Source organism: Callorhinus ursinus, unplaced genomic scaffold (genome assembly GCF_003265705.2).
Source record: "Callorhinus ursinus isolate GAN/ISIS: 27379988/994484 unplaced genomic scaffold, GSC_fseal_2.0 scaffold72, whole genome shotgun sequence".
Classification (NCBI taxonomy): Eukaryota; Metazoa; Chordata; class Mammalia; order Carnivora; family Otariidae; genus Callorhinus; species Callorhinus ursinus.
In genome coordinates this window covers 2,614,851-2,641,865 of record NW_027397134.1, presented here as the reverse complement: position 1 = coordinate 2,641,865, position 27,015 = coordinate 2,614,851, and the positions used below count along the sequence as shown (strand labels likewise).

Here is a 27,015-nt window from a genome sequence, read left to right as displayed (position 1 = left end):
GCAAGGAGGCTGCCACAGCTGGTGAGACCTGGCCTTAGAGTCTTCTCTCTTGCCACCCTGGCCTTGCTCTTTGTTCTGTCTTTGATTCGGAGGTCTCCACAACCACTGGTTTTCTTTCTGCCTGTGCCCTGTGGTGGAAAACACATTTACACGAGCACTGGGCAGGTGCCGCTACTGAGGAAAAACAAGGACTCTTCCCTTGTTTAGCCCCCGGCCCGCATCCTGCAGAATGCTTCCAAGTCCTGCTGAGGGCTGGAGGGCCTGTGCCCGTTGGGGGGGGGGTGCTGTGCGCACGCGCGGCTGAGCCTGGGGCCCGTCAGGTCACAATTGCTACAGGAGAGAGGAGAATGGGATGGCTTCGAACTGCATCCTGGATTCAGGGTCCCAAGGCGGTGCCATGGCCTTGACGGTGCTCCCATCCAGCATCAGTCAGGACCAGTATCCCAGAGAAATTTTCACGTCTCTGTTGCTACCACTGACGCAATACGCACGCTAGGCCTTGTTTTTTCCACATGTCCAGCTGTGTGTATGACACGGTATGCAGAGGGCCTTCCCTGTGCCCAGAAATGAGTGGCTAGAGCCTACAGAGAGGATGAAGAAGTGTTAAGTGTCCTCATTCTAAAGAGAGGTGCCACGAGGGACCAGCGCCCTCCCTCAGGTCTCTGCCACCTCTAGCATCCCAGCCATGCACCTGCCACATCTCAAAGAAGACTTTGGGGGAATTGGCAAGTGAGACTTGGGGCCTGGTGGGAGTCCCCCAAGAGAGGAGGAGGCATCACCATCCCGTGGAAAGCAGCCTCCTGTGACTAGGGGGCAGGTAGAGGAGAGCCTAAAGGAGGGCCCAGGGGAGAGTGGGCGGGCCACAGTGTGGCCTGCACATCCATGTCTAGTGTGGCTCCCACAGGGGCCTTTCTGGATGGGTGCATCCCATGGGCTCAGCCACGTGCTGCTTCCACACCGGAGGGGCTGCTTCCCAGGCAGAGGGACTCAGCAAGGAGAGTTACAGGACGTGCAGGATGTGGCAGGACGGGGAGGCTGCCCCCCAGATCTGGTTGCCCCGTGTTGGAGATGGCAGCGGGAAGCTCCCGCAGGGCCCTCAGAAGTGCTTGCTCGTGTGTCCCTCCAGGGAGTCAAACGGAGGGGCCTCGGAAGCTCCTGATTCCCTCCCCACCCCCGCCCCTCACCCTAGAGAGTCAGACCTAGGCAGCGGGGAGGGAGGAGTGTTCCAGAGCCTGCCGTGCCCTCCCAAATCCGTGAGCAAAAGCCTGGCCTTCGGGGGAGGCGAGGCAGGATGAGGGGGGCACGGCAGAGGAGACTGGGGACCACTTCTCCCCAGATTCCTGGAGGCATAGGGAAGAGCAGTGACTGCAGAGAAGTAAAGCTCACTGCACAAGGTCAGCCCCGTCAGTCTGCCGGAAACCCTGCAAACCTGTGACCGTCTCTGCATTTGTGTCATGCGTGTGTCTGCACGGACGCATGTGTTACACAGACGCATGGTTGCGGTTCTTTATAAACATCCAAATTGCACCTGCCTCTGGCGCCACCCCGAAGCAGCCTGCAGGAATGCCACACACGTCCGCACTAGACCGGCGGTCCTACACGGACGGCACCCTGGCCACGCCTTTGTTCATAGGGCTAGGCAGTGTTCTGTGGTGTGGCACATAGTGAGGGGGGCCTTGCAGGCAGACCTGGATTTGGGACCTTCCATTAGTGGGTGACCTTGAGCCTTTTATTATTTCATCTGGAAAATGGGGGTAATAATGGGAGTTATGAGGATGCCATCCATGTGGTGATGGATAAACAGTGTAGTAAGCAGTTTCTCTCCCCACCTGGGTCTGAGGTTTCTTCTTTTCTTTTCTTAAGATTTATTTACTTTTCTGAGAGAGAGTGTGTGTGCGAGCAGATCGAGAGGGAGAGAAAGAATCCTCAAGCAGGGTTCCCGCTGAGCAAGGAGCCCAATGCAGGGCTTGATCCCAGGACCCTGAGATCATGACCTGAGCCACCCAGGTGCCCCTAGGTCTGAGGTTTCTATGGTACCAAAGCCCTTTTGGGGGGGTGGTGCAGGAATCAGCTCTCTACCCCAGAACCTGATTGGATAGTTCAGTGCTGCCTCCCCTTACAGCCTCTCTCTGGCCACCAAATACCAGAAAGACTTTGAATAAATGCAGAATGGTAACCCAACTAAATGTCTGTTATAGCCACAGCCCTGGACTTGAGCCTCAAGGTTCCTCGCTCAGCTTCTGGCTGCTCTCCTGCGAGCCCTGTCCTCTGCTCTTTGGTGGTGCCCATGTGGCTCTGAGCCAGGACTCTGTCCTGCTCTCCTGATGGCACCAACAAGAAGGCTGAGCATTCTCCCCAACCCCGACCTGGGTCAGCCCACCTGCATCCCCCGCACAGGGGGCAGTTCTGGGCAGGGGCCTTCCTGCCAACAGCTGTTCCTTCCACAGGTGGGTCCAGGCCCCGGGCCTCAGGCAGGAGCCCCTGTCCTGGCATCTGACTGATCAGTAGGTACACCAGCCAGCCCTCCTCAGGGCCCCTGCCTGTCCCAGTGCGCCGCCTCAAGGCATCTGCCAGGTTAACACTGGCGCCCCACCCCCACCGCCCCACCCCCACCCCATCTGTGCTTCTCTGAGGTGCAGTGTGATGGTAGGAATGCTCTATCAGGAGTCATTATAAATTCATGTCTGTTGAGTAGTGACAAGTTTATTCAGGATTGAAAAGGATTTCCCACAGGTTGCCCCTAACTATTAAGCTTACCAATATATATTATAAGGCACAAGATAATTTATAAATAATGTTTTCTTTACCACTTGTTTACTTATTCACTTTCTTGTTCCAGAACTTATTTAAGACAGTTGACCAAAACATACAAATGCTACCAGATCATATAAAAGAGAAATAAATGGATGAGAAAATCAAGATAGAAGGAAAATAAAGGTAGAAGAGAGGGAGTAAAATTTATATACGGAACGTGTGCCGTTTAGCACCAGCCCAAGCAGAGAGGTCAGCCCAGCTGATGTCTGCCTGGCCCCAGCCCTGACCTGGACTTGCCAACTCACAGTCTACCTTTTAGCAAAGTCCTCAGCAGCTGAGGTGCTGCTCCGCCTTTGCCTGAAGCCCACACCCCGTGCAGTTCTAATGGGCACTGAGGCTGAGCCCGCCCCACAGCTCCTCCTGCGTTCCCCGTAACCACTAGGCCACCTCCACCCCTGGTGATCTCTTCCCAAATGCAAGTCACTGCCGAGACCTGCCAGGTCACCCTGCAACATTTCTGGGCTCCATCCCTCTGTCCATTCCCACTGCCACGACCCTTCGACATGGCCATTCAGACTCACTGTTCCCTTGACATGGCCATTTAGTGGGATCCTGGGAGCACGCTTGCAAGGTCACTGACACTCAGCAAAGTTCGTGGCTCGAGTTTCTCACCTTGTCAGCGCACAGCTGGGCTTGGCCCCCCACCAGCTGAGCCTCATCGCCCACGCTGCTGTCCTCACCACCCACCTGGGCTGCAGGCCACCGGACTTCGCTGTCCCGCTCTGGCTGGGGCGCCATTCTGATCAATCACCCTTTCACTCAGGGGCCCAAGGTGAAGTGGCAGAGCTCGATGTTCGAGTCCCCACGGCCTGGCCCTGCCACCATTCCCACTTCCCATTGCATTCTCCCTTACGCTCTGTCCTTTCCCTCCTCAGGGCCTTGGCTTGGGCGCCAGACACAGCCAGGAAGGGCTTTCCCCTGGGGTCCGTCTCCAGCCGCCCCTTTCACAAACCCATCTTGGATTGCCCTAACTGGGAATACTTTTCTCCTTCCGTGAAATTCTATCTGGCACTCTATCTGTCGAGAAAGGAGCCACCGCCTTTCGCCTTGCATTTTAGTTACATGTATCCATGCCCTAACCTGTCCCAGGCTGCACCCTCCTCCAAGGCTGCATCACGCCAGATTTCTCTCTGTGTCCTACAGGGCACCTCGCCACATACCTTGTGTTGAGTGGGTGCAGGTACTTGTTGATTCATGAGGGAAGGGAGGGAGGGAGGAAGGAGGCAGCGGAGGAAGGAGGGAGGAAGGAAAGGCCTGCTGGCCAGGACTGAGACAGACATTAACAGCAATGGCACTGATGATGATGATGATAGTGGTGAATGTCTACTGATTACTTTCTGAGAACCCAGCACTGTGCCAAGCGCTTTCCATGTATTATCTTAGCCAGTCCCTTCAACAGCCATGAGGGAAACAATTGCAACCCTCTCTTACGGATTCGGGTCCTGAGACTTGTTGCCCAGGGTCACAGCTAGTCAGTGACAGAGCCAGGATTAGGATCCAGCTCTCCAAAGACAGTGCTCTGGCCCCCAGATCCCTACCCGTCTAACACCCCTGCCAAATGATCACAGCCTTTGCTTGAATCCCTCCAGGAAGGGGAGGGATTCAACAGGGAGCTCACTACCTCCTGAGGTGGTAATTTCTGTCTCTGGACAACACTAATACAGCTTTGGAGGTTCTTTATGAGCCAGTTGGTGAGACTGTGCAGGCTTGTTGGGTGCAAGGGAGGCAGGCAGATGTGTTTGACTCACAAATTACGTACAGGGGCAAGGCCCTGTGGAAGGGGGTTTTCCTGCATTGCTGGACATGCATTAGCTAGACAGGCCACCCCAGGATCATCGTTTCTTCTCTCCATCCCTGCGTACATGATAAGCCTGTCCCCCACTGATGCCTGGCTTGGGCCATCTGTCCCAGCTCCTGAGCGTAGTCCGGAGGTAACGCCCGTGCAAGACTGGCCTGCGCATCAAGTTTTCCCAAGGCAGCAGTCTGCAGGTTTGGCCGTGGAGCCTCACGCACGTTACAGCAAGGAGCAGATGGCCACAGCAGAGCCCCGAGAGGGCAGGGGCTGTGACTTCTCTCGGTGGAGGTTTGTGCCACAGCCCTTCACCTCAGCCACCAACCTGCCGACAAGCCGAACATTACAGGACATTGCCAAGAGCAAGAGGCAAGAAGCCACGTGCAGCCCCACGTGCTCCTCAGGCTAAAGAGGAGCCAGCATTGCTGGAAAAGCAGGGGTCCCTGCCTGATGCCACCCAGCTTCGTGGCTCTTCTCCCGAGGAGGGAGCCAGACCCGGCAAGCCAGGCACTTGGTAATTAAGGAGGTGAGCCGGCAGAAAGCGCCAATAGCTTATAGAAGAAGTACTTAAAATGCGTCTGACAGCCTTCATCTCCCAGAGGAGACAACCCTTCGTGTGAGGATGTTCAGCAGAGAGTCAGTGAATGGTATCAGAGTTCTTTTTAAATTGAATTGAGGCATCTCTGGCTACTTAAATATAATGGATTTGCCAGTTAATTTTTCCACAGGTACCTTCAACCCCGGGTACTTGTTCAAATCTCAGGCCAGCTCCAATCCCTCAGAAGACTTGGTTCAGAGTTCGGAGCCCTGGAGGGGATTTTGAAGCATCCTGGGCAGGACTGAGGGCAGGGAGGAAGGAAGCAAAGGGCTCAGCTGTGTGGTGGGGGCTCGCCCAAGAGCAGGGTTCAGCCGTGAGGAGGAAGACCCTGCTGACCAAGGTGGAGGGGCAAGAGAGGAGCAGAGGTGGGGCTCCCTCAGGCCCAGGACAGGCAGCCTGGCTCAGCCCTGAGGCTGTGAGAGCAGAGGCTGAGCTGCCCGAGACACCCTGAGAAGGTGAGGAGCCGAGTCAGGAATACAGCTGAGAAGCAGCCACATTTAGAGCGAGCTCCCCACTGTGGGGAGCAGCCTCCTCCCTTCCCCCCAGCACGGCCCTGACCAGGAGACAAGGTCCTGCTTGGAGACTGGCGGCCCGTGCGGTGTCTGCCATCCTGGGGGAGAGGGTGCACTCCAGATGAGGGTTCGGGGCCCAAGATCAAAACAGCACTAGGCTTCTGGCTCCCTGGAGAACACAGCCCACCCCCACCCCACCCCCACCTCCCCCACAGGCTGCAGGCTTCCTGTTGCTTGACTGTCCTGAGGATCAGGGCCCTGCCTGGACCTCATGGCCTGAGGCAGGAAGCTTAATCCCCGCGCTCCTCTGTAACAGTGGAGGGGCTGGGCCTGCTGGGGGAGACCCGCCTTGTGTTGAGGATTCCCATGACCTATGCACGGTCGCAGCCTAGATCTAACCACCCCAGAAGATGTCCCATAGGGGTGACTTCCGTCCCCCCTCCCCTCCCCTCCCTTCCCCTCCTTCCTGGTGGTCCTAAAGATGTCATGGCTGGGTGTGCCCCATGGCGAGCACTCCGGCTCAGCTCCGGAGCCCCACACCCAGAGAGACAGGAAGACCCCGCGTGCCTGGAAGGGTAGGCCCCGGGAGAGAGATGGGAAAAGAGAACACACTCCAAGTCTGCCTCAGCCTTCCTGCCTGCCTTCAAGCTTCAAGGCCATGTGTGCGCGCACACTTGGGACTGTCTCAGGCCTTGCTCCGCCCTCAGGAGATTGTAAGCTCCCAGAGGACAAGCACCAAGTCTCCCCCTTCACTAAGGAGTCTCTGCGGTCACCGCAGGTGGGCTGCCCAGGGGTGGGAGGAGCTCCCAGTAAGTGGAACAGCCATTTTCCCCAGCACCCCGAGGAGCAGAGCCTCAGCAAACTAGTTCCTTCCTCTGGCAGGTTGGGCCCTTGGCATTTTCATGCAGTGGCACCTTTCCTAGCTGCTTCCCGGTGCTCTGCTGGGGCTCCTGCCTCCTCCCCATATCAGGGAGTCCTGTTCACAGTCTGTCAAGGTCTGCCCCTTGAAGGGCTGCTTGTCGCTGGGTCCAGGTGTGCGTAGGGGAAAGCCAAAGCCAGCCTGAACCTCTGAAGCTCTGGTTCCTCCCAGTGCTTCGGCTGTACTGCGCTCTGGATCACTGGCTCCTCTCTCCACACCGCAGAGATGGGGGGACAGAACCTCAAGGCCCCGTGGCTCTGACCATGCCTGGAGTGGTCGGGTTTGAGCGGGGCCTCTCTGTAGTCTCTCCCGAGGGAGAGTCGGGCCCCTGCTCCCTTGTGTCCACCTGCTCGTTCTGCTCTCCATCTTTGAATGTGAAGGTATGAGAAAACAGCAGGGGTGGGGTGGGGTGCTTAGCATGCTCAGCTGTGTGCACAGTGACCTAACCCCCCCCTCCAACGGAGCCCTGATGGGAGGGGCGACTGGCGTGCTGCCCACGCGGAGCTGCAGTTTGGCTGGGGACTTGTAGGCGTGCAGTCCCCCACCGCCTCCCCTGGGGCTGGGCTGGCTCCCACCCTGCAGGCACACACACCCAGCCCAGACAGCCACAGCACCGGCCGTGTCGGTGTGTGTGAGCCCGAGCGAGACCAAGCACCCGGGGTCCTCTGCAGTCCCATCCCAGTTATAAATCACCCTGCTTGGGGAATAGATCTCTTCATTCCCGAAGGGAGATTCATGAGCAGCCAGTGCCGCCCAGGCCGCCTGGTGTTTGTCATCATTCCAGAGACATAAACTACACCCTGATGCCTCTGCCCTCCTCGGTAGCGCTTCACGCATCCAGCATCCACTCCGGCTCCGCATTCTGTTCCTGCAGAGGCCGAGCAGCTTCCGCCCTGCCTGCCGGCCTCCCTCCTCCCCGGACCCGGACTTGTTCCCTCTCCTTCCCCCACTACCACCCAGACAGTCATGCAGTGGAGAAAACGAATATTTCTCCAGAAGTAAATTAATAAAAATCATCTGAGGAATGAGCTAATAAAGATGGTGTGGTGTGAGAAAATCTCTGCCGAGAGCTAGGCTGTCAATTAGCCCCACGGGGTCCCTAGCAATAAACAGACAGGCCTTGAGGAAAGGGGGCCAGTGCCACCTGCTGGCGCTGTGCAGTGGTGCAGTGATGAATCCTAGCAGCTGGGTTGCTTCCAGAAAGCTGGAAGCAGAGCAGCTCCCCGGAGAGGCTGCCCAAGGTCAGCTCCACCTGTATGGAACCAGCAGCAGGGTGGGCAGGGGTCGGAGGCAGGTGCAGGTAGACAGGTCCTTCAGCGTGTCCTGAAGGCAGGGAGGGTGCGTGAAAACCACTCCCATGCCAGGTGGGAGGCCTGCCTGGCTCCTGCCCTGCTCTTTGGCCTTGTACAGCTCTCTTACTTTCTTGGAGCCTTAGTTCCTTATCTGTAAAGGAGGAACAACCATGCCTCGCAGGGCCCTGAGTGGGGAGTGTGGATACGGCAGGCCTGGCAGGGGCCTAGATGCGCCCCTCCTGTGGCTCACCCTCCTGCCACGTGGCAAGCATCTGCACCTCTGTCAGTGCTCCCGTTCTGATAAGTGGAAGGCAACCTTCTCTGTCTTCGAGTCAGATTTCCGAGGCAGAGAGAAGCCAGCCAGGCTGAAAGTCCCCGCAGAAGGCGAAGCGGCACAGTCACCGAGTTCCCACCATGGAGGATCCCCAGCCCACCCTGTGGCCATTCCTTCACAGCGTGGTGGCTGCACCAGGAAGGACGCAGGTGTTCCTGCAAGGAGGACAGCTGGGGCTCCTCATCCCACACACCTGTTCACGCCTGCCACCCACTGCCGGCTGGGGCTCAGAGCCCGGGGGACCTGCTGTCATTTGGCCGTGACTCTGATCCTCTCCGTGGGGCGTGTATCCGCGGTGCCCACTGTCCAGGGCAGATGACTTGAAAGCTGCGCTCACACAGGGCGCACAGGGGGTGCTGCCGAGCTTTTGGCTCTGGGGGCTGGGGCAGTGTCTGGCAGTCCGCACAGGGGTCAAAAGAGTCTCAACGGTTTTCTAGAGTGAGTAGACTTTTAATTTATTAAAATGTTAAGAGACCGGGCGCCTGGGGGGCTCAATTAGTTAAGCATCTGCCTTTGGCGCAGGTCATGATCCCAGAGTCCTGGGATCAAGCCCTTTGTCAGGTTCTGTGCTCAACAGGGAGTCTGCTTGAGGATCCTCTCTCTTTCCCTCTGCCTGTCTCCCTGCTCACTCTCTCTCAAATAAATAAATAAAATCTTAAAAAAAAAAAAAAAGCTGCAAGAGACCTGCAAGGACGTTAGTCCAACCCTTTCGTTTTACAAGCAAGGACGAGAGGGGAGTAGAAGAATGACATGCTGGCCAGAGTTCCAGGGCCGGTAGGTGACAGCAGCTGGGAGGTCCACTGCATTCCCAGGCTCAGGGCTAAGGAGCCAACTGCTTGGCTGTTTGCTGTTGTTGAATATCTTTATGCAGATGTCTAGGCAAACGTAGCCCAGTAAATAGCTGTGGTAGGTCACTGTCAGTGCAACACATGAAAGGGAGCCCGTGGGTTGCAGTCTGCACAGGACGGCTGTGGCACCTAATGACCGGGGAGGGGCCACCGGCCACCCCAGTGGGACAAGGGTCCTGGCCCAAGACCCTCCCCAGGCCCGCACCTCAGGAGGGCCCTGGGGCCGCACGAATCCTCAATGGCTCCTGGCCTTGGTTTACCACGCCTCCAGCTCTCTCCCCCTGGGCCCGTGGTCCGGTGGCCAGGCCCGGCCAGGCGCCCGGGCTGCCCGTGCAGGCAAGCCACCGCCGGAGATGTGGGAGGCCGCTGCGGAGGTAGGCTCGGCTGCCAGCAACTGATGCCTCTCGTTCAGGCAAAGGGAGCTGCACGGATTGACTGCAACTTCGGATCATGGTTTCAGGTTGTTTGGTTTTTGTTTAAACATGAATGGAGTATTTTCTGGGCTTTTGTTTTTACTCTGATAATGGCATCTGTAGGGATAGGTGCCCTCCCCTGAACAGAAGCACAGATCAGAGGCTTGATCTCTGGGGCTTCCTGGCTGACCAGTGCAAGACGCCATGTGTCCGGGTCCAGGTGGGCCCGCCTGGGCTGGGGTAGCTGGGGTCAGGGCCCGGGAGCTCTTGCTCCAGAGATGGTTCATCTGTGACCTGCCAGAGCTCTCGAGGAACTAAGGTAAGAGTCTGAGAGACTGCACTCACGTGGCGTCCAGGGGTGGAAATCAGCAGGTGTCGATGATGTGCGGGTGGGCTTGACAGCCGGCGAGAGAACGGGACAAAGTCAGGTGCCCAGAGGCAGGAGTTTTAGCTGAGGCTTGAACGTGGGGCCTCGCCCCTGGTGGGTTTGCGTGACCTGGGGTGCCCAGGTCCTGGCTCTTGAAGAGTCTGCATTACCTGGCCACAGATGCTCAGAGAGGGTATCCCAGGAAACCTGTTCAAAGCAAACAGGTTCCTCTATTGACTGTCTATTTACCAGCCCTGGTCAAAGGCATCTGACGGGCTCTCCATCAGGCTGGCCAGGGGTGAGGGTGGGGTGTCACACAACCTGATCACGGCTGTTCTGCCAAGCCCAGCCCTGGAGACTAGTGGTAAAGTTCTCAGGGAAGGGTGTAGATTGCAGACGGCCCTCCTCTGATCGGGCCAGGGAAGGAATTAGCCTGGGAGAGGAGCTTCCTGTTCAGGCAAGCCGGATGCTTAAGGAGGTGCCTGGCCTCCCCACAGCACAATCCCAGAGCCCCATGCCCACATGGCATGCTTGTCCCCCACAGTCACCGCCCCAGGCACTCCAGTCTCTATCACCCAACATCTGTGCCCTTCCCCACATTGTTCCCTCAGCTTGGAATGGCCTTCTCCACTTTGTCCACGGGCAGGCTAACTCTGGATGGTGGTGCCCACATCAAAAGGCCCTCTCCCAGAAAGCCCTCCCTTGGCTCTGCCTGACCAGCGATTGGTCAGCGTCTTGTGACTTGGTGTCCCCAGACCTCTGCTGGAGCCATCCCCTTTCCTCACAGCCCGGTGCAAGGACCCCGCAGGCCTGCCCCATCCTGGGCAGGGCCACATATGGAATAGGTTAATGTTGGTGGGCCCTTTAGATGCCTCTGGAACTTCGTGGGTTTCAATAAAAAGACACCATGGCGTTCTGCGCTTGCGCTCTGGAATCCCAGCCTGTGTCCCCCCCCCCCCCCCTGCCCAGGCCTTTGTCTCACTCACTGTCCCATCAGCTGAGACTCCCAATGACTTTCAGTGCTGGATGCTTTGCAGCCGTTTCTCCATTCCTGACGCTTTGTGCCTGTGGACAGCATTTCCCCTTTGTGCAGGTGCAGAAAGCAAGGCCTAGAGCCCCAGGCTGGGATTAGCACCCAGCGGGTCTGCCCCCAGATACCTCCCCAGCCCTCTAGCTCCCTCCACACATGTTCCTTCCCAGGCACTTCTTTGGCCACTTCAGAAACTATGTTTGAGCACCTCACTGTGCCAGCAGTGTGCCCTGCTCAGGCCTCCGGGGCTCACCCAATCTGATGTCCTGTACCCTTGGGACTCCACTCACCAGGGAGGAGTCAGACTGGCCCAGCATGGGGTGCAAAGTGCTTGGCATGAGTAATATGCTTTGAGTCAGCTGGAAGGAATCCCCTGTGCAGCTTGGATTATGCTGGTCTCCGGGGACCCCAAAGGGGAGCTCATGGGGGCCTGGGCTCTCTTTCTCCAGAAGAAGCTTTTAAGTTCTGAGCCTTGGGCTTTGTGGAGTGCCCCGCCAGTCACGGTGAGCACCTGTGGCCACAGCGTTGTCTGGGGAACGTGGCACTCCCTCTGGACACCTGCAGCTGGATTAATCAGACTCAGGTGCCTCCCGCAGGGTTACAAGCCCACCATCCAGGCAGACACCTGTCTAGGGGGTGGAAAGGGAGGCTTTCGGGGAGAGGGCGCTGAGCGGTCCTGTTGCTGCCTTGTCCCGCTGACCCGATGGCGGTGCGGGGAGCTCTGTCTGCCGAGGATGCGCATGCACATAGGCCTGTGACAGACACTGCATGTCCCGCCAAAGCCTCCCCGCTGGAGAGCAACTCTCCTTCAGGGGAGTATTGCTCTTTGCAGCGTGTTCTGTGGAATTCAGTGTGCCTCTCAATGTCACTCCAGGGCGATCTGTGCTTCACTGGCTCTGATGGCAAAGACACGCCACAGCCCCAGTCACTTGCAATGACACATTGCCTGAGCGAGCGAGACAGAGGCGCAGACGCGAGCTGGCTCCAGGCCTCCAAGTCCTCTGCTCTTCCTTCTCTTGCAGTGGCTGCCGAGGGCGCTCCTGGCTTGGCTTGGCGGGCCCTGGAATTGAGGTCAAGGGGGACGTTGCTGAGAACGCTGAGAAGAGTGGGGGGGAAGCCAGGGGGCAGAAACCGTACCTGGAAAACACAGATGGATCTTTCCAATCATTTCTTTAGATAGTCGCAGATCCTGGCCAGGCCCAGGAGGGAAAGCTGCCTTCTGGTCTTTTCTCAGGAAACACTCAAGCTCTGCCACCACCAGCAGCCCAAAGTATTTACCGAAGCTTGGAGGCATCTCATAGAAGACCTGGTCTTTCCCTTTAAGGGTCCTTGAGGATGCAGCAGAAACTCCAAAAATGGGCATAGTGTCTGAGTCAAGGTTAAGAGACCACTGACGGTCCAGCAGTCGTGCAGAGAACGTCCCGCTGTGCTGAGGCCACAGCGGCCAGGCTGCGGGGCAGGTTCAGAGGGACGGGTGGGGGATAGCCTGGTCCCTTCGTGGAAACAGGTGTGTTTCCCTGCCTGTTGTCTCTTGTGCCCACCTGTGCTGGGTGACCTCTGTAGGCCCCCGAGCTGACAGCAGGGCCTGGCAGGTAAACTGTGGCCAGGAAACATTCTTTCTTCTTCTTTTTTTTACAAGATTTTATTTACTTATTTATTTGAGAGAGAGAGAGAGCGCAGGGGGAGGGGCAGAGGGAGAATCCCAAGCAGATTCCTCGTGAGCATGGAGCCTGACGCGGGGCTCAATCCCACCACCCCACTATCGTGACCTGAGCCGCAACGAAGAGTCGGACGCGCAACCGACTGAGCTGCCCCAGGCACTCCGGGAAACGCTAAGGGAATGAATGTTCTTGTCCTGTGTCGGGAGTGTGAAACTCGGGGTCCTTGGGATCGAGAATGCCATCTGTACTGATAAAACCGCCTGGCAACACCCGAGCGGAAGCTAAAACGCAAAGCCAAAGTCTGCAGGCGCACTGTACGGGGGCTGCCGGGCCAGGAGGCCTGCAGGGCCTGGTGTGGCGCTGGGCCGCTGACCTGGGCCCCGGGTTGGGGCCGGCACACCCCTGGTCTGGGCCGGGCTCCTGCCCAGGGAGCAGTTGGCCTGGGGGCACTGTCCGCTCCAGCCGCCCCGGGGGCTGCCGCTGATTCTCATGGTCCTCACATTTGCCTACACACAATCGCTTCACACAAGGATGTAATTAAACCCTTTGAACAGCACTTTGGGACATCTGATTATGCAGAAAAACTCCATAGAAATGTAAGCTGTTGTGGACAGCTGGTTTGCCCTGCGGTTTCTGTCAGTGCTCACTGTTCTGTGAAAATTACCTGAAAGGAAGGTGAGGAAGGCAAAGCCAGGAGGGAGGCCGGGCTGGGCCCTGCTGTGCGGCCTCTGACCTGCCTTTTCCAGGACCTGGAGTGCTCAGGAGTGAGCAGTGCGGCCCCGCCAGCCCTGCCGGCCCTGCGTGGGCCCCGCTGACTCCCTTGGCCCTTCTCTCCCCAGGAGCTGCCAGAGCATGACGAGCTTGGGCAGCAACACCATGTCGCCCATCAAGGACGGGACCTCCTCTCTGGCCAGGAGGCAGAGCTCGTTCGCCAGGCCCCCGCTCCGTGCTCTGTACGACCTGCTCATAGCGCCCATGGAAGGGGTAAGTGCCTCACCTCCCCGCTCCGGTGGGGCCCAGAGGCTTCGAGGCGTCGGGACACATCGTTTCCCGCTCAGTGCCCACATGTGCCCCTTAGGTACAAAATGGGCTCCCGAGACAAGCCGGGGCTTTCCAGAACACACCCTCTCTCTCCAGCTGCTTGGTCAGGTTGGCTGCTGGTTAGTGGGTGAGGCCCCGGGTTCAGGCTGCCAGCTTAAATCCTGGCACTGCTCCTTTGCAGCCCGGCGGATCTGGCCTCCGCTGCCCTCCTCCCGTCTTCTCGTCAGACTTTGGGGTCGAGGGAGGCATGGGGTTGGGCCCATCTCCCCAGTTGTCAGCAGGAACCACGCCATCCGCATGGGCCCCGAGCAGAAGGGAAGGGGGCTGTGCCCACGGCTCTGCCTCATCCTGCTGGGAAGGCATCCCCATCTCCCACCTCTCATTCGGGGGTCACACCAGGGCTGTGCTTTCTGCTGAGAACAGATCCCTCGGCCTCTGCCACTGTCAGGAGCCGTGGACTCCATCACAGTGTCTGACGTCAAAGACCCTCTTTCACTTGGAATTTCTCTAGAAGGTTGAGAACGGCACCTGACGGGTGTCTGTGGCTCTGGACTTTGCACACCGTCCTTCCATCCAGACATGGCGCTCCCACTGGGTGGGGGAGACCAAAGGGCTCAGGGATCTTAGGAATCTGAATGGTGAGCCTGTTCAGATGCCTTCTGTGTATTAGTCAGCTCTGGCTGCAGTAGCAAAAGACCGTGAACTGGGCCGTTTAGACAACAGGCATTTATTTCTCATGGCTCCGAGGCTCGAATTCCCGGGTGAGGGTGCCAGCATATTCAGTAGCTTGGCGAAGGCCCTCCTCTGGCTGCACACAGCCCCCTTCTCACCGCGTCCTCTCATGGGGGCTCTGGTCTGTCCCCGTCTTCTAAGGGCGCTAGCTCCATCATGGGGGTACTGTCCTCGTGACCTCATCTAAACCAAATTATCTCCCAAAGGCCCCACCTCCGAATACCATCCCACTGGGGGTTAGGGCTTCAGCATGTGGATTTGGGGGGACACCAGCATTCAGCCCATAGCAGACCCCAAGGAAAGCCCAGGTGCCTGCACTCATGGGGGCCTGGCTCTCAGGCGGGGAGGGCGTGACTGACGAGTCCTTGGAGAGCAGGCGGCAGGCCCGCGTGTCCTCGCGGCTGTCTGCAGCCACGTGGGAGTTTTGTCTGTTTGGGTGGCCCCTTGGCAGCTCGCCCCTCCGCTTCAGCCAGCTGGCAGAGATGAAGTGCGTCCTCAGGAAACCCCACCTTGACAGCGATTCCTTCATCCCCTGGAAATGCACTGGCCAGCCAAGGATGTGCCAGCCCTGCCCAGTATCGCTCAGGAGGCTGCCTGCCTGCCAGGCCCTGCGGACCTCCCTCGCTCAGGGAGCCCGGGGGTGGTGGGAAGCCCAGAGCTCTGGGGGCTGGCAGTCCGGACCTCCCTGGCTGGGTGACCTCCCTGGCTGGGTGACCTTGGCCAAGTGATTTCTCCTCCTTGAGTCCCTGTGTCCTCGTTAGAAAATGGGACGACACCGCAGAGCATGTCAGGTCTGAGCAGGGTTGGGCTTCAAGGCGTGTGAGGAGCACGTAGGGCAGCGGCAGCAGCAGGAGGGGCACTGGTGAGAGGGGCTGTTTGGACCTTCCATTTTTTTCACTCACTCGGGACTTCTGGGGGCCCTTTGCACTTCCTCTTTTGTGTCCGGGTCCCAGATGACTTGCTCCGTGCATGTGGAATGGGCTGGTGGGGCCGGCGAGGAGGGACAGGGCGCAGAGGGCAGAGCTGGAGACGGGCTGGGAGCAGCGTGTCCTTGGAGGTTCAGGGCATCTGGAGCCGGCAAGCTGCTCCCCTCTCTCTGGCTCGAGTGTCCCCTCCTCTTAGAAGCCTTCCTTGCCCTCTCCCCCCACTGCCCTCCAGGCTTCCTCCCCCTCCCTGGCACTGGGTCCCCTCTATGCCCCATGTCTTTTCTGGCACCCGCTACCTCACTGGACTCAGAACTTGGCTCTTGGCGTGCCTCACCTCCTGTCCCTTGCTGCCCACCCCACCCCACCCCTCAGCTGCTCTAGGGGAAGCCGCTCGCCCACTCGGGTCCCGAATCACACCCCCAGTTCACATGGGGCTTGTAATTATTTGAACAAGTGCCTCCCTAAAGGCAAGCACGGTCCCTCATCTCTGCGTCCCCTAGCCCCTGGCACGGGGCCTGGTACCTGCCGACACTCGGTGAAGTTTATGGGATGATACGTGGTCCAAAGCTGGGGGGCGGGGAGAAGCGGCCCTCCCTCCCTCCATCCAGGGCTCCCGGCTCCTCGCCCCGGGGGAGAAGCTGCTGCAGCCTCGAGTCATCCTTGTCAGGGAGTCTGCGGGTTTATAAAATCTGCACTGTGTCTTTTCTCCCTGCGGACTTGCCCCTGTGACTTAAAGAGTAAAAATGTGCCAGTGGGAGTAGTGGCGGCTCATGCCTAGACATCTGTGTCCCTCCAGGGCTGCTGGGCAGGGGAAGAGTGACGGCCCTAGACAAGGGAGAGCAGGGGACGAAGTCAGCCTTCCTGAGGTGACCTGCCCAGGGAAGGGGGCGTCCCGCCGCCAGCCTGGCTGCCGGTGCCCCAGAGCGCGCGGTTCGGGAGCTGCGCTGTAGGGACCGACGTCCGGGGCCCCACGCGCCCGCCCTCTGGGGTGCAGCCCTGTAGTTTGAAAGCGTGTCCTGAGTTCCTGAGAGTTCAGCTCTCCTCTCTTGTGACCGAGGTGTCCGAACACTGAACGAGCGTGGCTGCCTCACACGAGCCACAGAGCGAAAGTTTCCGAAGGCCGTTAAAGCCAACGGTCAGGGCGCGAGCTTGTCCTTGGCTAGCTGAGGCGATCCGCTGTGTTTCAGGAAAACGCCTGACGGGAAACTTTCACCCGTGCTTTCCACAAGTGCTTGCTGGCGTGTGCGGGGTCCACACCGGCCTGGACGCGGAGGAGGCGGCGGGGTGCGTGCCCCCCCCGCCGTCTGATGCTCACAGATGGTGCTTGGGGGAGTGGGCTGCAGGGAGCCCCCGTCAGCTGCCAGGTTGGAGGGGGAGGAGGCTGAGCCTTCCTCCAGCTGCCCGAGGCCAGCACCCCCACCTGCTCCAGAGGCCACCAGAGGGCGACACGACACCACCCACCCGCCTGCTCCTGGCGCTGTCAGCTGCCAGGCAGAGCCAGGCCCTTTACCACATTTTCAGTGAAAATACAAATCAAAACCGAAAGTCCAAGCTTACGAATCCCTGACACTTCAAGACTAAAGCGATTAGCCTCTTCACGTGGGGCTTATAATTATTTGAACAAGTGCCTTTGTGTAGCCCCAGTCCTGTGGCTAAGGGACTAGGTCAGACAGTATGAAAAGTGGAACAGAAGAATATTTTACCGTCGGCTTGCACCAGTATTTGATTTAATTTGGCTTCAGGGAGCCATGGTCATGGCTCTTTCCTGGAAGCACGCCGTCCTTTGCTGTCAGGATGGGGCAAGCCTGTCCGGCTGTCTTTGAGGAGGGCCTGGCCACGTCTGCATGTGACCCGTCAGCAGACATTAAGTCAAGTCCTGTCTGGTACCCACAGGAGAAAATGTCACCGAAGAAAAGTTGCAAGGGTTTCGAGTGAAAAGGACTGGGACCCTGTGTGCGTCCCTGGCTTTCATTTTTAATCACTTTAATAGAGTAAAGGACAGTAAGCCATGCCTCTGGGCCCTGCCTATGGTGAAGGGACAGACCTGGGCCAGTCTTGCCCCATGGCGGGATGGGTATCGCAAAGAAGTACGCGCCAGCAGCTGTGTTCCAGAAGACGCATCTGATGTGACGAGGCCCCCCAGGGCTGCTCTAGGGGAAGCCGCTTGCCCACTCGGGTCCCGAATCACCCCCTCAGTTTGCAGACAGGGCTTCACCCAAAGCCAGAAGCTGCTCTGATGAAGGAGCCAGATGGAGAGTAGGAAATTGCCTAGAATTTGGGTGAATCATTCTCAAGAAGTCCAGATTTGGGGACCTTTCAGGATCACTGGAGTTTGGACTCATTTTAGTTATAGTCCCATCTTTACCATTATTTCCATTTATTGAAATTCCCTGTTTCCTACATTTACAGTCATAAAACTGTAGTTGTAGGACAGGTAGCAAGAGCGAATGACCTTGATCAGAAGGACAAGTATTCCTCGCCCACCTCTGCTCTGGATTAAGGTCACTGCCTGTTTACGTGGACTTGCGTGTTTCAGGACCCCCAGAAACTTACTTAAAACTTGCTGTTCGGGTTGGTTAGGTTGGTAAACTGCCTTCCTAAACCCTGGGGCTCTGGGAATTCGCCCCAGACCTCTCATCCACGCATGCAAGGCAGGGGCAGAGCTCAGCTCCAACTGGGTCCTGCCCTTAATTTTGGCTCTGGGGGAAAGGACTCTTGAAAAATCAAGTAGCCTGATAAACCAGCTCACCCCAGAACAGATGCCCCAGGAGACGAGACTGCCCACCTGGGCGCCTGTTTTCTAAACAGATGGAGGGTTTGGAGATGGCCAGGGAATAGTTGTCCCCAGAAGCGATCAGGCCTACACTCCACAGACTATGGAGCAGAGGATAAGGCCCTGGAGACTGGCACGCTCGGGGCCGGCAGCCCCACCGCCAGCCCATCTAACTGCTTTCTGAGTGAGACATCTGTAGTGATATTCAAATGAGACACACGTCACCCAAGGACGACAAGCCTTTCCAACTGATTAGGACAAGGAAAGATGGAGGCGAGAAGCTGCCCAGAGCAGCCGAACTAACGGTGAGAGCTGCCTCCCGGCTGGGGGGGATCCCCCCAGGGTCAGCTCCGTTGGGCTCTGGCTCTGCTCCAGTGGGTGGGTAACAGGCTCACTCGGCAGCTCCCTGCCCCCCGGGGGCGCACAGGCTCATTTTCCCCGGGGCAGCCAAGAAGCAGAGGGCCGTCGTTGCACAGAGGCCCCTGCAGCTTGGGCAGACCCTCTGGCTGGTGTTGCTGGAGCTGGATGCTGGTGGCAGGCAGACCCCTCTGGCTGGGGCTGGCGGTTCGTCATGTTCCTCCAGCACCCAAATTCCAAACCCCTCCCCTCCGTTGGTTCTTCAGGCAAACCAGTGGTTTGTTGTTGGAATGGCCAAAGAATCTTGTCGAATGGGTCGACCTTGACTCTTGCATTTCTGGTTGGATTTACAGGGTCTACGGTCTTTGTAGGTTTTAGTTGTGGTGTGAGGGTTACTCCCCACAGTTCTGTGATATTTGCTGCAACTGTCTCCATCCATCTGTGATGCCAAGATCTCCCAGAATCATCAAAGAAAAGGTTTCTCTACCTTAAAAAGTTCTGTTTGACCAGTTCACTCAATCAAAAATGGGAGTCAGGAAAAAAAATCCCAGGCCTGTAACCCAGCTCTGCAGTGGCCAGATGCCCACCAGTTCTTGCTTCTGGAATCCTTGTGGTAGACAAGTGGAGTCCATTTTATCCCATATCTAATCTGTCTGGAAACTCATGGACCCAGGAGCTTGCTCTCCCTCCCCCACTGTGATCAGGCATGTTTATTCCTCTGGCTGGGATGCTGTGACACGGTGAGTGGCTTCCCATGTCCTCTGGTGAAAACGAAGCTCGCTGCACACAGAGGGTGCAAGCTGATCCCTTGAGCCCTGGTGACCTGTGTGAGTACGTAGCTCTTAAGCCAGAAGCCAGGACACATGCAACGTCACGTTTGATATCAGTGCTTTCTGAATGGACTGGGGCCTTTGGTCACCATGAGTATGTATAGGGCCCCACTGAGAAAATGGTGATCACATCCGAAGCCCCCACCAACCATACATTTGGGGTCTGTGGTGGTTGCCTGGGAGAGCTGCAGACTCAGAAACTGGACTTCAGGGTCACCGTTGGGTGGCAAACCTCACAGGTGTCAGGTATCACGGACACTCAGTAAACAGCTGGTGGATGATGGTGATGGTGATGTGAGGATGAGACAGATGGTGGTGACATTGGTCTCTCAAAGTCCCTGGGTTAAAGTTTGGAGCTGAATGTTCCAGAGGGGCCACTAACATGTTTTAGCTACATGCATGTTTATAAACACCAGAGGGAAAGGGGATGAGTTGTACTGGAAATTGAGGCCCAGGAAAAAACAACATGCAGTTGAGCCTTGAACAACACGGGTCCTGTGTAATGTGGGGTGCCCACCTTCTGTGCAGTGCAGGCTTATCAATAACAAGGAGTCAATTAACAGATTTTGTAGGTTACGCAGATTATATACTGTAATCGTACAACGAAGAAGCATAAGAAAAGAAAGTGGTATTAAGAAAATCACCAGGAAGGAAAAATACGTTTACAGTCCTGTCTTGTGTGTGTTGAAAAAACCCCACGTTTAAGTGGACCCATGCCGTTCAAATCCGTGTTGCTCAAGGGTCAGCTATAAAAATTATAGGGCCTGTGTTGACCTTATTTCAAGAACCTGCAGACAGGTGTGAGTTCACACTTGACTAGCATATCCCAAGTGCCCACTGGGTGCCAGGCCTCACACTGCCATGGCCGGCCTTGACCTACAGGCCTGTGAGGTCATGGATGTGTGCGCTATTGTGGGCTCAAGCAGGAGACAGAAACCACAGTAGGTCAACCAGGGGACGTTTGACAGAGAGACTTATTCCCTGTGGCCAAACAGTCAGCTCTGAGGAAACTGTCTGGCTTTCTCAAGCTGAGGGAGTTTACCCAGGAAAGGATGGGCACCGGGAAAGGTATGTGGTTCAGCCCACTGGATAGCAGAGACATTTGCTGGTTTGGCCGGGCCGGAGCTGGTCTCGAGTTGCTGGCAAGCAAAGGCCACTCTGTACGGGGGAAGGAGGGCAGATGATCCGCTTCCGGTGGCGAGGGTGTGCAGAGAGAGTCCAGGTGCCTGCTGGGGAGAGGCCTGCAGAGAGCATGGGGGGCGCGGCCCCTGGTTGTTGTGTGGAAAGAGCTGAGGGAAGGGTATCAACAGGGTACAGTCGGATGGACACAGTCTGGGCTCCGCTGCATGTCTACACACACACACACACACACCCGCTGACCTGGGCCAGCAGGAAATCCTCTTCCCTTGGCATCGCCCTCCGCGCCGTCCACCGAGGAAAGAAGCCCCCGCTGCAGGAATCCAGTCCCCGGGCAGGTGATGACAGGGTATGGGGGGACGGGGGAGGGGGAGCTGAGAGTCTGTAAAGTGACAACAGTCGCCCACACCCACCTGCAGGTGCCCACCGCCTGCCCCGGCTGAAGGAACAGCCCCTCCCCCTCTGCAAAGACTGGGCTTAGCCCGAGGCCTCTCACTGCCGGGCCTCCTTGCTGGGGGTGTCCCTGTTTCCATCCTGGGCCTGGAATGCCCTGGGACGGGCAGGGTCACCAGGGAAGTACACAGGTTTCAGCACCCCTGCCCTTGTTGTCTTGGTCTCCTTCAAAAGATCCATTTCTAGAAACTTCAGAGGTCCGAAAGTCTGAGTCTTTGCTGGAATTTGTTGGACTCTGTTAAATTGCTGGTGTGGGGCGGATGCTGAGCTTTTTTATGGCTCAAACCCAGGACTTAAGAAGCCAGCACATACCCTTTCTAGACTGACAGATGGAGGCGCAGAGGAGCCTTTCCCTGAATTGTCTCTCCTTTTCTATCTAGTAGATGACATGTAATCATCTATTACATATCTCATTACAAATGAGACATCATTTTATTTTCCATTCTCAAGTTCACATTGGATTATAGCTAATCTTTCAGTACAAGGGCAACGCTCGAGTATCCTGGAGGCAGAATGCAGAAGACCATTTCCAGGCCACCTTTTCCAGCATGTTCAATCCGTTTTCCTGCTGTCTTTTAACTAGAGCTGTCAGTCGGCTGTGCAGCCCGCCTGCCCACTGGTGCTGCTGACGCTCGCCTCCTTCCGCACTGCCGGGACACGGCTCCCACGTGGGGCCCTCACCCAGGGCCGGGCATGGGGGCCAGCTCGGCCCCAGCCACGAGTCTCCATTCCGGGAGGACCCAGACCTCTAAATTGGGGTACTCCATTCATTCAGAGAAAACTCTCCCCATCTCCAAGCTAGAATTCCAGAGCCTTCCCTCTCCTCGCCACCGAGGTCACTCTTCACCAAGTCCTGGGAAGTCTCCCTTCTCGCGCTCTGAATTAGAGTGCGCAGCCCCATCTCCCGTGAGGCAGGCTACCTCTGGTCACTTCGTTGGAGGTTCGTCCGTGGAGAATGCGTGGCAGGTGCTTACGGCCTGTGGAAGCCATGCTTTCCTGTCTGACCTCGGCTGGGGCCCTCCAGTGTCTGGCTTCCGTGTCTCTCCCCAGCCTTGTTCTCTGTTTACCCCATGGGCCTCGTCTGCTCAGGCCAACGCCACACTAACTGGCCCTCGGAGAGATCAGAATTCCTCGTCAGAGAAGACACCCGCGCTGCCTGCAGGGACAGGAACTCACGGGTCTTTAGGCTGATGCCCCAGATAAGGTCTTGCAGGCAGAGTTTGCAGAGTCCCTACAAAGACCCTACCAGTAACGCCTCTCTGAACGGCTTCTATCCTCCCAATCACACCCCTACGCCGCCCGGCACTCCTCTGCTCACCTTCTGTTCATGTGCATGGGTGCTCTTCTTCACTGGGGACTTGCCCGAGAGTGGCGTGTGTCCCAGGGAAATCCGTGACCTGTGGGATGGCACTGACAGAGACTACTGGGGTTTGGGCCCTGGCAGGGGGAGTCCAGGGGAGGCCTGCAAGGGTGGGGCCAGCATCTTGTCCAACAAATGCCTGGTGACCCCGGATCAGCTGAGGATGGGTCTGGTATATTGCATATGGCAGGTGGCCTGAGCCCCCACATTGCCCACCTGTCAGGCGGGAGGGCCCCCGCTGAGCAGTGAGTGGTCGTCACTGTTCTGGGGCTGCTGACCCGTCACCGAGGTCAGGGCACCATCAGCCCATCACCTTTGGCCCACCTCCCAGGTCTGCTTGGCATGTGGCAGCTGTGCGTGCACTGCCCTCCAGAGCAGCTTCCCAGGGCCGGGGGCGGGAGGGGGGGCCTCGGTGTGGCCACGGTGGGGACTCCCACCAGGCCCAGGAGCTGACTGCGGGCACCCAACCCTCCTACCTCCCTGTGCTGATCCAGAAATCCGCCACAAACAGTGTGACACGCCCCACTTCCTCCTCCTTGGGTCATGCAGTGATTCTTTTACCCCTTCTCGGGAAATAGCTCAAAGCAAACAACAAGCAAATTGGCCTGTTTTTATTTTGGCTTTCTTTAGATGCAGCTAGAATGTTTTTTAAAAAAGACAAAGCCACAGGGGGGTTGTCCAGACTGAAGGGCCTGCCAGCACGTGTCACTTTGGCTTAGCTGAGTGCCCTGTGCCAGGCCAGCCTCAGCCCAGCACCCACGGCAGCACGGCAGGCAGATTCGGCGTGCACATTCACTCCCGTGGAGCACGGCGGCGCCCCGGTGGCCACTGCCCCGGGTCGGCCGGAGGGGGCGAGGGGGCCGGGAGACCGGCCATGACCGTCCCCCGAGCCAGGGCTGGGCCGTGCTCCCACGCGGTCTTCTTCCCCAGCAGGCTCCGGCCTCTGTCTCCTTGAGCGGCAGCAGCATCCGCTTGATCTCTGTTCCCATTCAGCCTGGGGCCAGTCTGAGGGTCACAGTGTCACTGCCTCTCGTGAGAAGAGTCACACCTACGCTGCTCTTAGGGTTTCTGGACCCACGTAGCCTCCCCTGGCCTGGCCCTCGGGGGTCACCATGACTCACAGGGCTCTTTCTGGGACAACTCCTTGCCTCCCGTAGACCTGCCGGAGCCGGTCCTTGTCTTTGTGGGACATCCTGTTCCTTGACAGGTGGCCAGGTCTCCCTCCCCCCCCCCCACCCCCAACCCCCATGCAGGCTTAAAGAGACGGGCCCCCAACCTCCTCCTCGGGCAGAAGCCCCCATTTGGTGATGCTCCCGTGGGCAGCGCCCCAGGCCACCCCCCCTCCCCTGCCATGGGCGCGGTGGGCCTGCTGGGTGCTTCCCGGGCGCATCTCGTTCCCGGCCCGGTAGCGCCCGGTGCGGGCAGGCCGCCGCCTGCTGGGCCCGGACTCAGGCGCCCTGTTCCTCCCTGCAGGGCCTGATGCACTCCAGTGGCCCCGTGGGCCGGCACCGGCAGCTGGTCCTGGTTCTGGAGGGGGAGCTCTACCTCATCCCTTTCGCCCTCCTGAAGGGAAGCTCCTCCAACGAGTACCTGTACGAGCGCTTCGCCCTCATCGCTGTCCCCTCCATCCGCTCCCTCAGCCCACAGTCCAAGGTAAGCCTCACGCTCGCTGCGGGTGCCCGGCTGTGCGGGCCCGGAGGACGGCCTTCCCAGCCAGACTGGGCTGCAGCGGGCAGCGTGTGAGCTCTTCCCAATGTTCACCCTGGAGTTTGCAGGCAGGGAGGCTGCCTTTGGAGTAGATCTGTCCGAAGGTGGGGGGACGGCCCCCCCTCCCCCGACCCTGACTGGTCTTTGCTATCTCCAGAAGCCACAGTCAGTGTCCTTTCTCTTAAAATGTCTTTGCCGTGACATCAGGGCTGTGAGCTCCTCGGGGGACTGGGTCAGGCTCGAGGCCAGGCCGAGTGTCTGAGGAAGCTGGTTTCCCCCGGCGCACGCTGCCCTCACGCTGACCACTGGGCGCCGAGTGTACCCCCGGCAGAGGGGCCCCGGGCAGGGATGGCAGACACGTAAGATTACTGTCAAGTGGAAAAGGGCCCCACAGGCCAATGAAAGAACTGAACACAAAGGAGGTGGCTTTCAAGGGGACAGACAGGAATTTGGGTCTCATTCAGCAAAAGAGCGCGAGTAGAAAGGTCTGTGAAAATCGAGAGGGCGACGGTGGGCCGTCCACAGAATCAGAGGTCTCACCCCACAGCACCCCCTCGGCCTGCCCACCCGATTAGAGAGCCTTCCAGCCAACCCTGATCCTCTCCCCCTTCTCCAGACTCCTTCAGACCCTCATGGGCCCCGACCTGCCAGGCATGCACTTTGAGCACGCCCTCAGCCCCGCAGACCGCCAGGCAGAGCGGGGTCAGACCGGGCTCCTCCCAGTGGGAGAATGTGGCTCATTCAGGAAGCCAAACCCTGGACCCTGGGTGTGGACGGCCCCCACGGGACCTGCCGTGGTCTCTGTTGACTGTGGTCATTGGCATGGTTCAAACCAGGTCAGCGTCTGCCTCACAGGGCTTTGGAAATCTTAGTTTTGACTGTTTTCTGTGGCTGAATGGTAACTTTCTCATGGGACAGAGTCAGTTCAAAGAGAGAAATGATTTTCTCTGAGTTTTTGGCATGTCCGTGGCTGACTTTGACTCCCAGATGCCAAGTGAGCTGGCCTTGTCGGACGCTGTCCCGCGCAAAGTGCCGTTCGCTGCACCTGCTGCCAGAAGCACCCTGGGGGGCAGAGATGGCCCATGTCAAGAACGCTTCATGGTGATGACAGCAGCAAGCTGGCTGGGAGTGGAAGAGCCTCGTCTCTTGACACATGCCCGGCAGGCGCCTCTCATACCCAAGAGTTTCAGGCATCACTACCGTGAAGCCATCAGAAGGTTATTTTGAAATAATTTGATACTTGAGGTTTCCCCAAAAGCATCAAAAGGCCTCGTTGGGGGGAAATCAGAACTTTGCTGGACTTCTCTATGCTGATTTTATAATTCGGTGGTGTTTTTCTTTGGCAGCACATAAAGCAGATGACAAGTATCATCTTTTCAGCACCTAGTGGCTGTACGGGGCTTAGGTTAGCCCTGTCTCTGCTCAGACTGACAAGCTTTTGGTCACCCCTCAGAGCCCTGACTCATCGGGAGTGGGTCGCCCCCCTGTTTGGGGGCCCGTGGGGAGGTCTGTGGGAGTGAGGCGCGTGGGGCAGGCCCAGCACCACCCACCCTCGCCGCGTGCCACAGCGCCCCCCAGGGTTTGACAAACAGGAAGGGCCCTTCCTAAGATCCAGTGCTGCTTTTCCAGAGCTTGGCATAGCAGCTGTGATTCTCAGTAGGACGAGCACCTGGGTGAAAGCGGTGTTGCAAATTCGAGTGAGCGAGGTTATTGGGAGCACAGGTGTAGCCGAGCTGGACCAAGCTCTGTGCTCACCGGAAGCCCGCGGTGCGGCCGGCGTCTGACGGGCGGGGTGGTCTGTCTGTCTTCCCCTCCTAGTCTCACCTGAGGAAGAACCCGCCCACATACTCCAGCTCCACGTCCATGGCGGCTGTTGTGGGCAACCCCAAGCTCCCGTCGGCGGTGATGGACAGGTGGCTGTGGGGGCCCATGCCGTCGGCCGAGGAGGAAGCGTACATGGTGTCAGAGCTGCTGGGCTGCCAGCCCCTGGTGGGCAGCGTGGCCACCAAAGAACGGGTCATGAGTGCCCTGACCCAGGCCGAGTGCGTCCACTTTGCCACCCACATCTCTTGGAAACTGTCGGCCTTGGTCCTCACTCCCAGCGCCGACGGCAACCCTGCCGGCAGCAAGAGCTCCTTTGGCCACCCCTACACGATCCCCGAGTCCCTGCGGGTGCAGGACGACGCCAGCGACGGGGAGAGCATCTCGGACTGCCCGCCCCTGCAGGAGCTGCTGCTCACGGCCGCCGACGTCCTGGACCTGCGGCTTCCCGTGAAGCTGGTGGTCCTCGGCTCCTCGCAGGAGTCCAACAGCAAGGTCACGGCTGACGGCGTCATCGCACTGACCCGGGCCTTCCTGGCTGCCGGCGCACAGTGTGTTCTCGTATCTCTGTGGCCTGTGCCCGTGGCCGCTTCCAAGATGTTTCTCCACGCCTTCTACTCATCCCTGCTCAATGGCCTGAAAGCCAGCGCCGCCCTAGGGGAGGCCATGAAGGTGGTGCAGAGCAGCAAGGCCTTCTCACACCCCTCCAACTGGGCAGGTAGGAGCGCGCACCGCTGGCCGGCGCCTGTCGGGCCCCCAGGGCTCGGTCCTCATGGCCTCCCGGGTGGGGGTGGGGAGGGGAGGCCAGGCCGCCGCAGGGAGGCGGTGTGGGGTGGAGCAGGGGGAGGCTCGTTTGCCGAGACTCTTGCCTTCTGCCAAACCGGCCACTTGTCGCTGTGGTGTTAGTCTTTTTTTTTTTTTTTAAGATTTTATTTATTTATTTGAGAGAGAGAGCGTGAGCAGGGAGGGGCAGAGGGAGAGGGAGAAAGAATCCCAAGCAGACGCACCGCTGAGTGCAGAGCCCGACGCAGGACTCGATCTCACCACCCTGAGATCACGTCCTGAGCTGAGATCAAGAGTCAGACACTCAACCGACTGCACCACCCAGGCACCCCTAAAGTAGTCTTTTTGACTAAGGAGCAGCAGAACAGCCTGCCATCGGGGTAGGAGTGGAGACTTCTGCGACTAGAGTATGCTGGTTGACCCATTTTGTGGCGCCCTCACGGGAAATCCCAGGACAGTAGCAAAGAGCCATGTGGTAGAAAGTCCCTAGGTTTGGTCATCAGAACACTTGGGCT

The 27,015-nt window shown here is 58.2% G+C and overlaps 1 protein-coding gene across 5 annotated transcripts in view; it reads left to right on the top strand.

The window, feature by feature from the left end:
- TTC28 (tetratricopeptide repeat domain 28) overlaps positions 1–27,015 on the top strand; it is a 639,440-nt gene that overhangs the window by 598,955 nt on the left and 13,470 nt on the right. For all 5 annotated transcript variants that reach the window (XM_073886735.1, XM_073886734.1, XM_073886736.1 and 2 more), the window contains 3 exons: positions 13,420–13,564; positions 23,663–23,842; positions 25,715–26,435. In XM_073886735.1, coding sequence (XP_073742836.1) covers positions 13,420–13,564; positions 23,663–23,842; positions 25,715–26,435 — 1,046 coding nt within the window. The remainder of the gene's footprint in view (positions 1–13,419; positions 13,565–23,662; positions 23,843–25,714; positions 26,436–27,015) is intronic.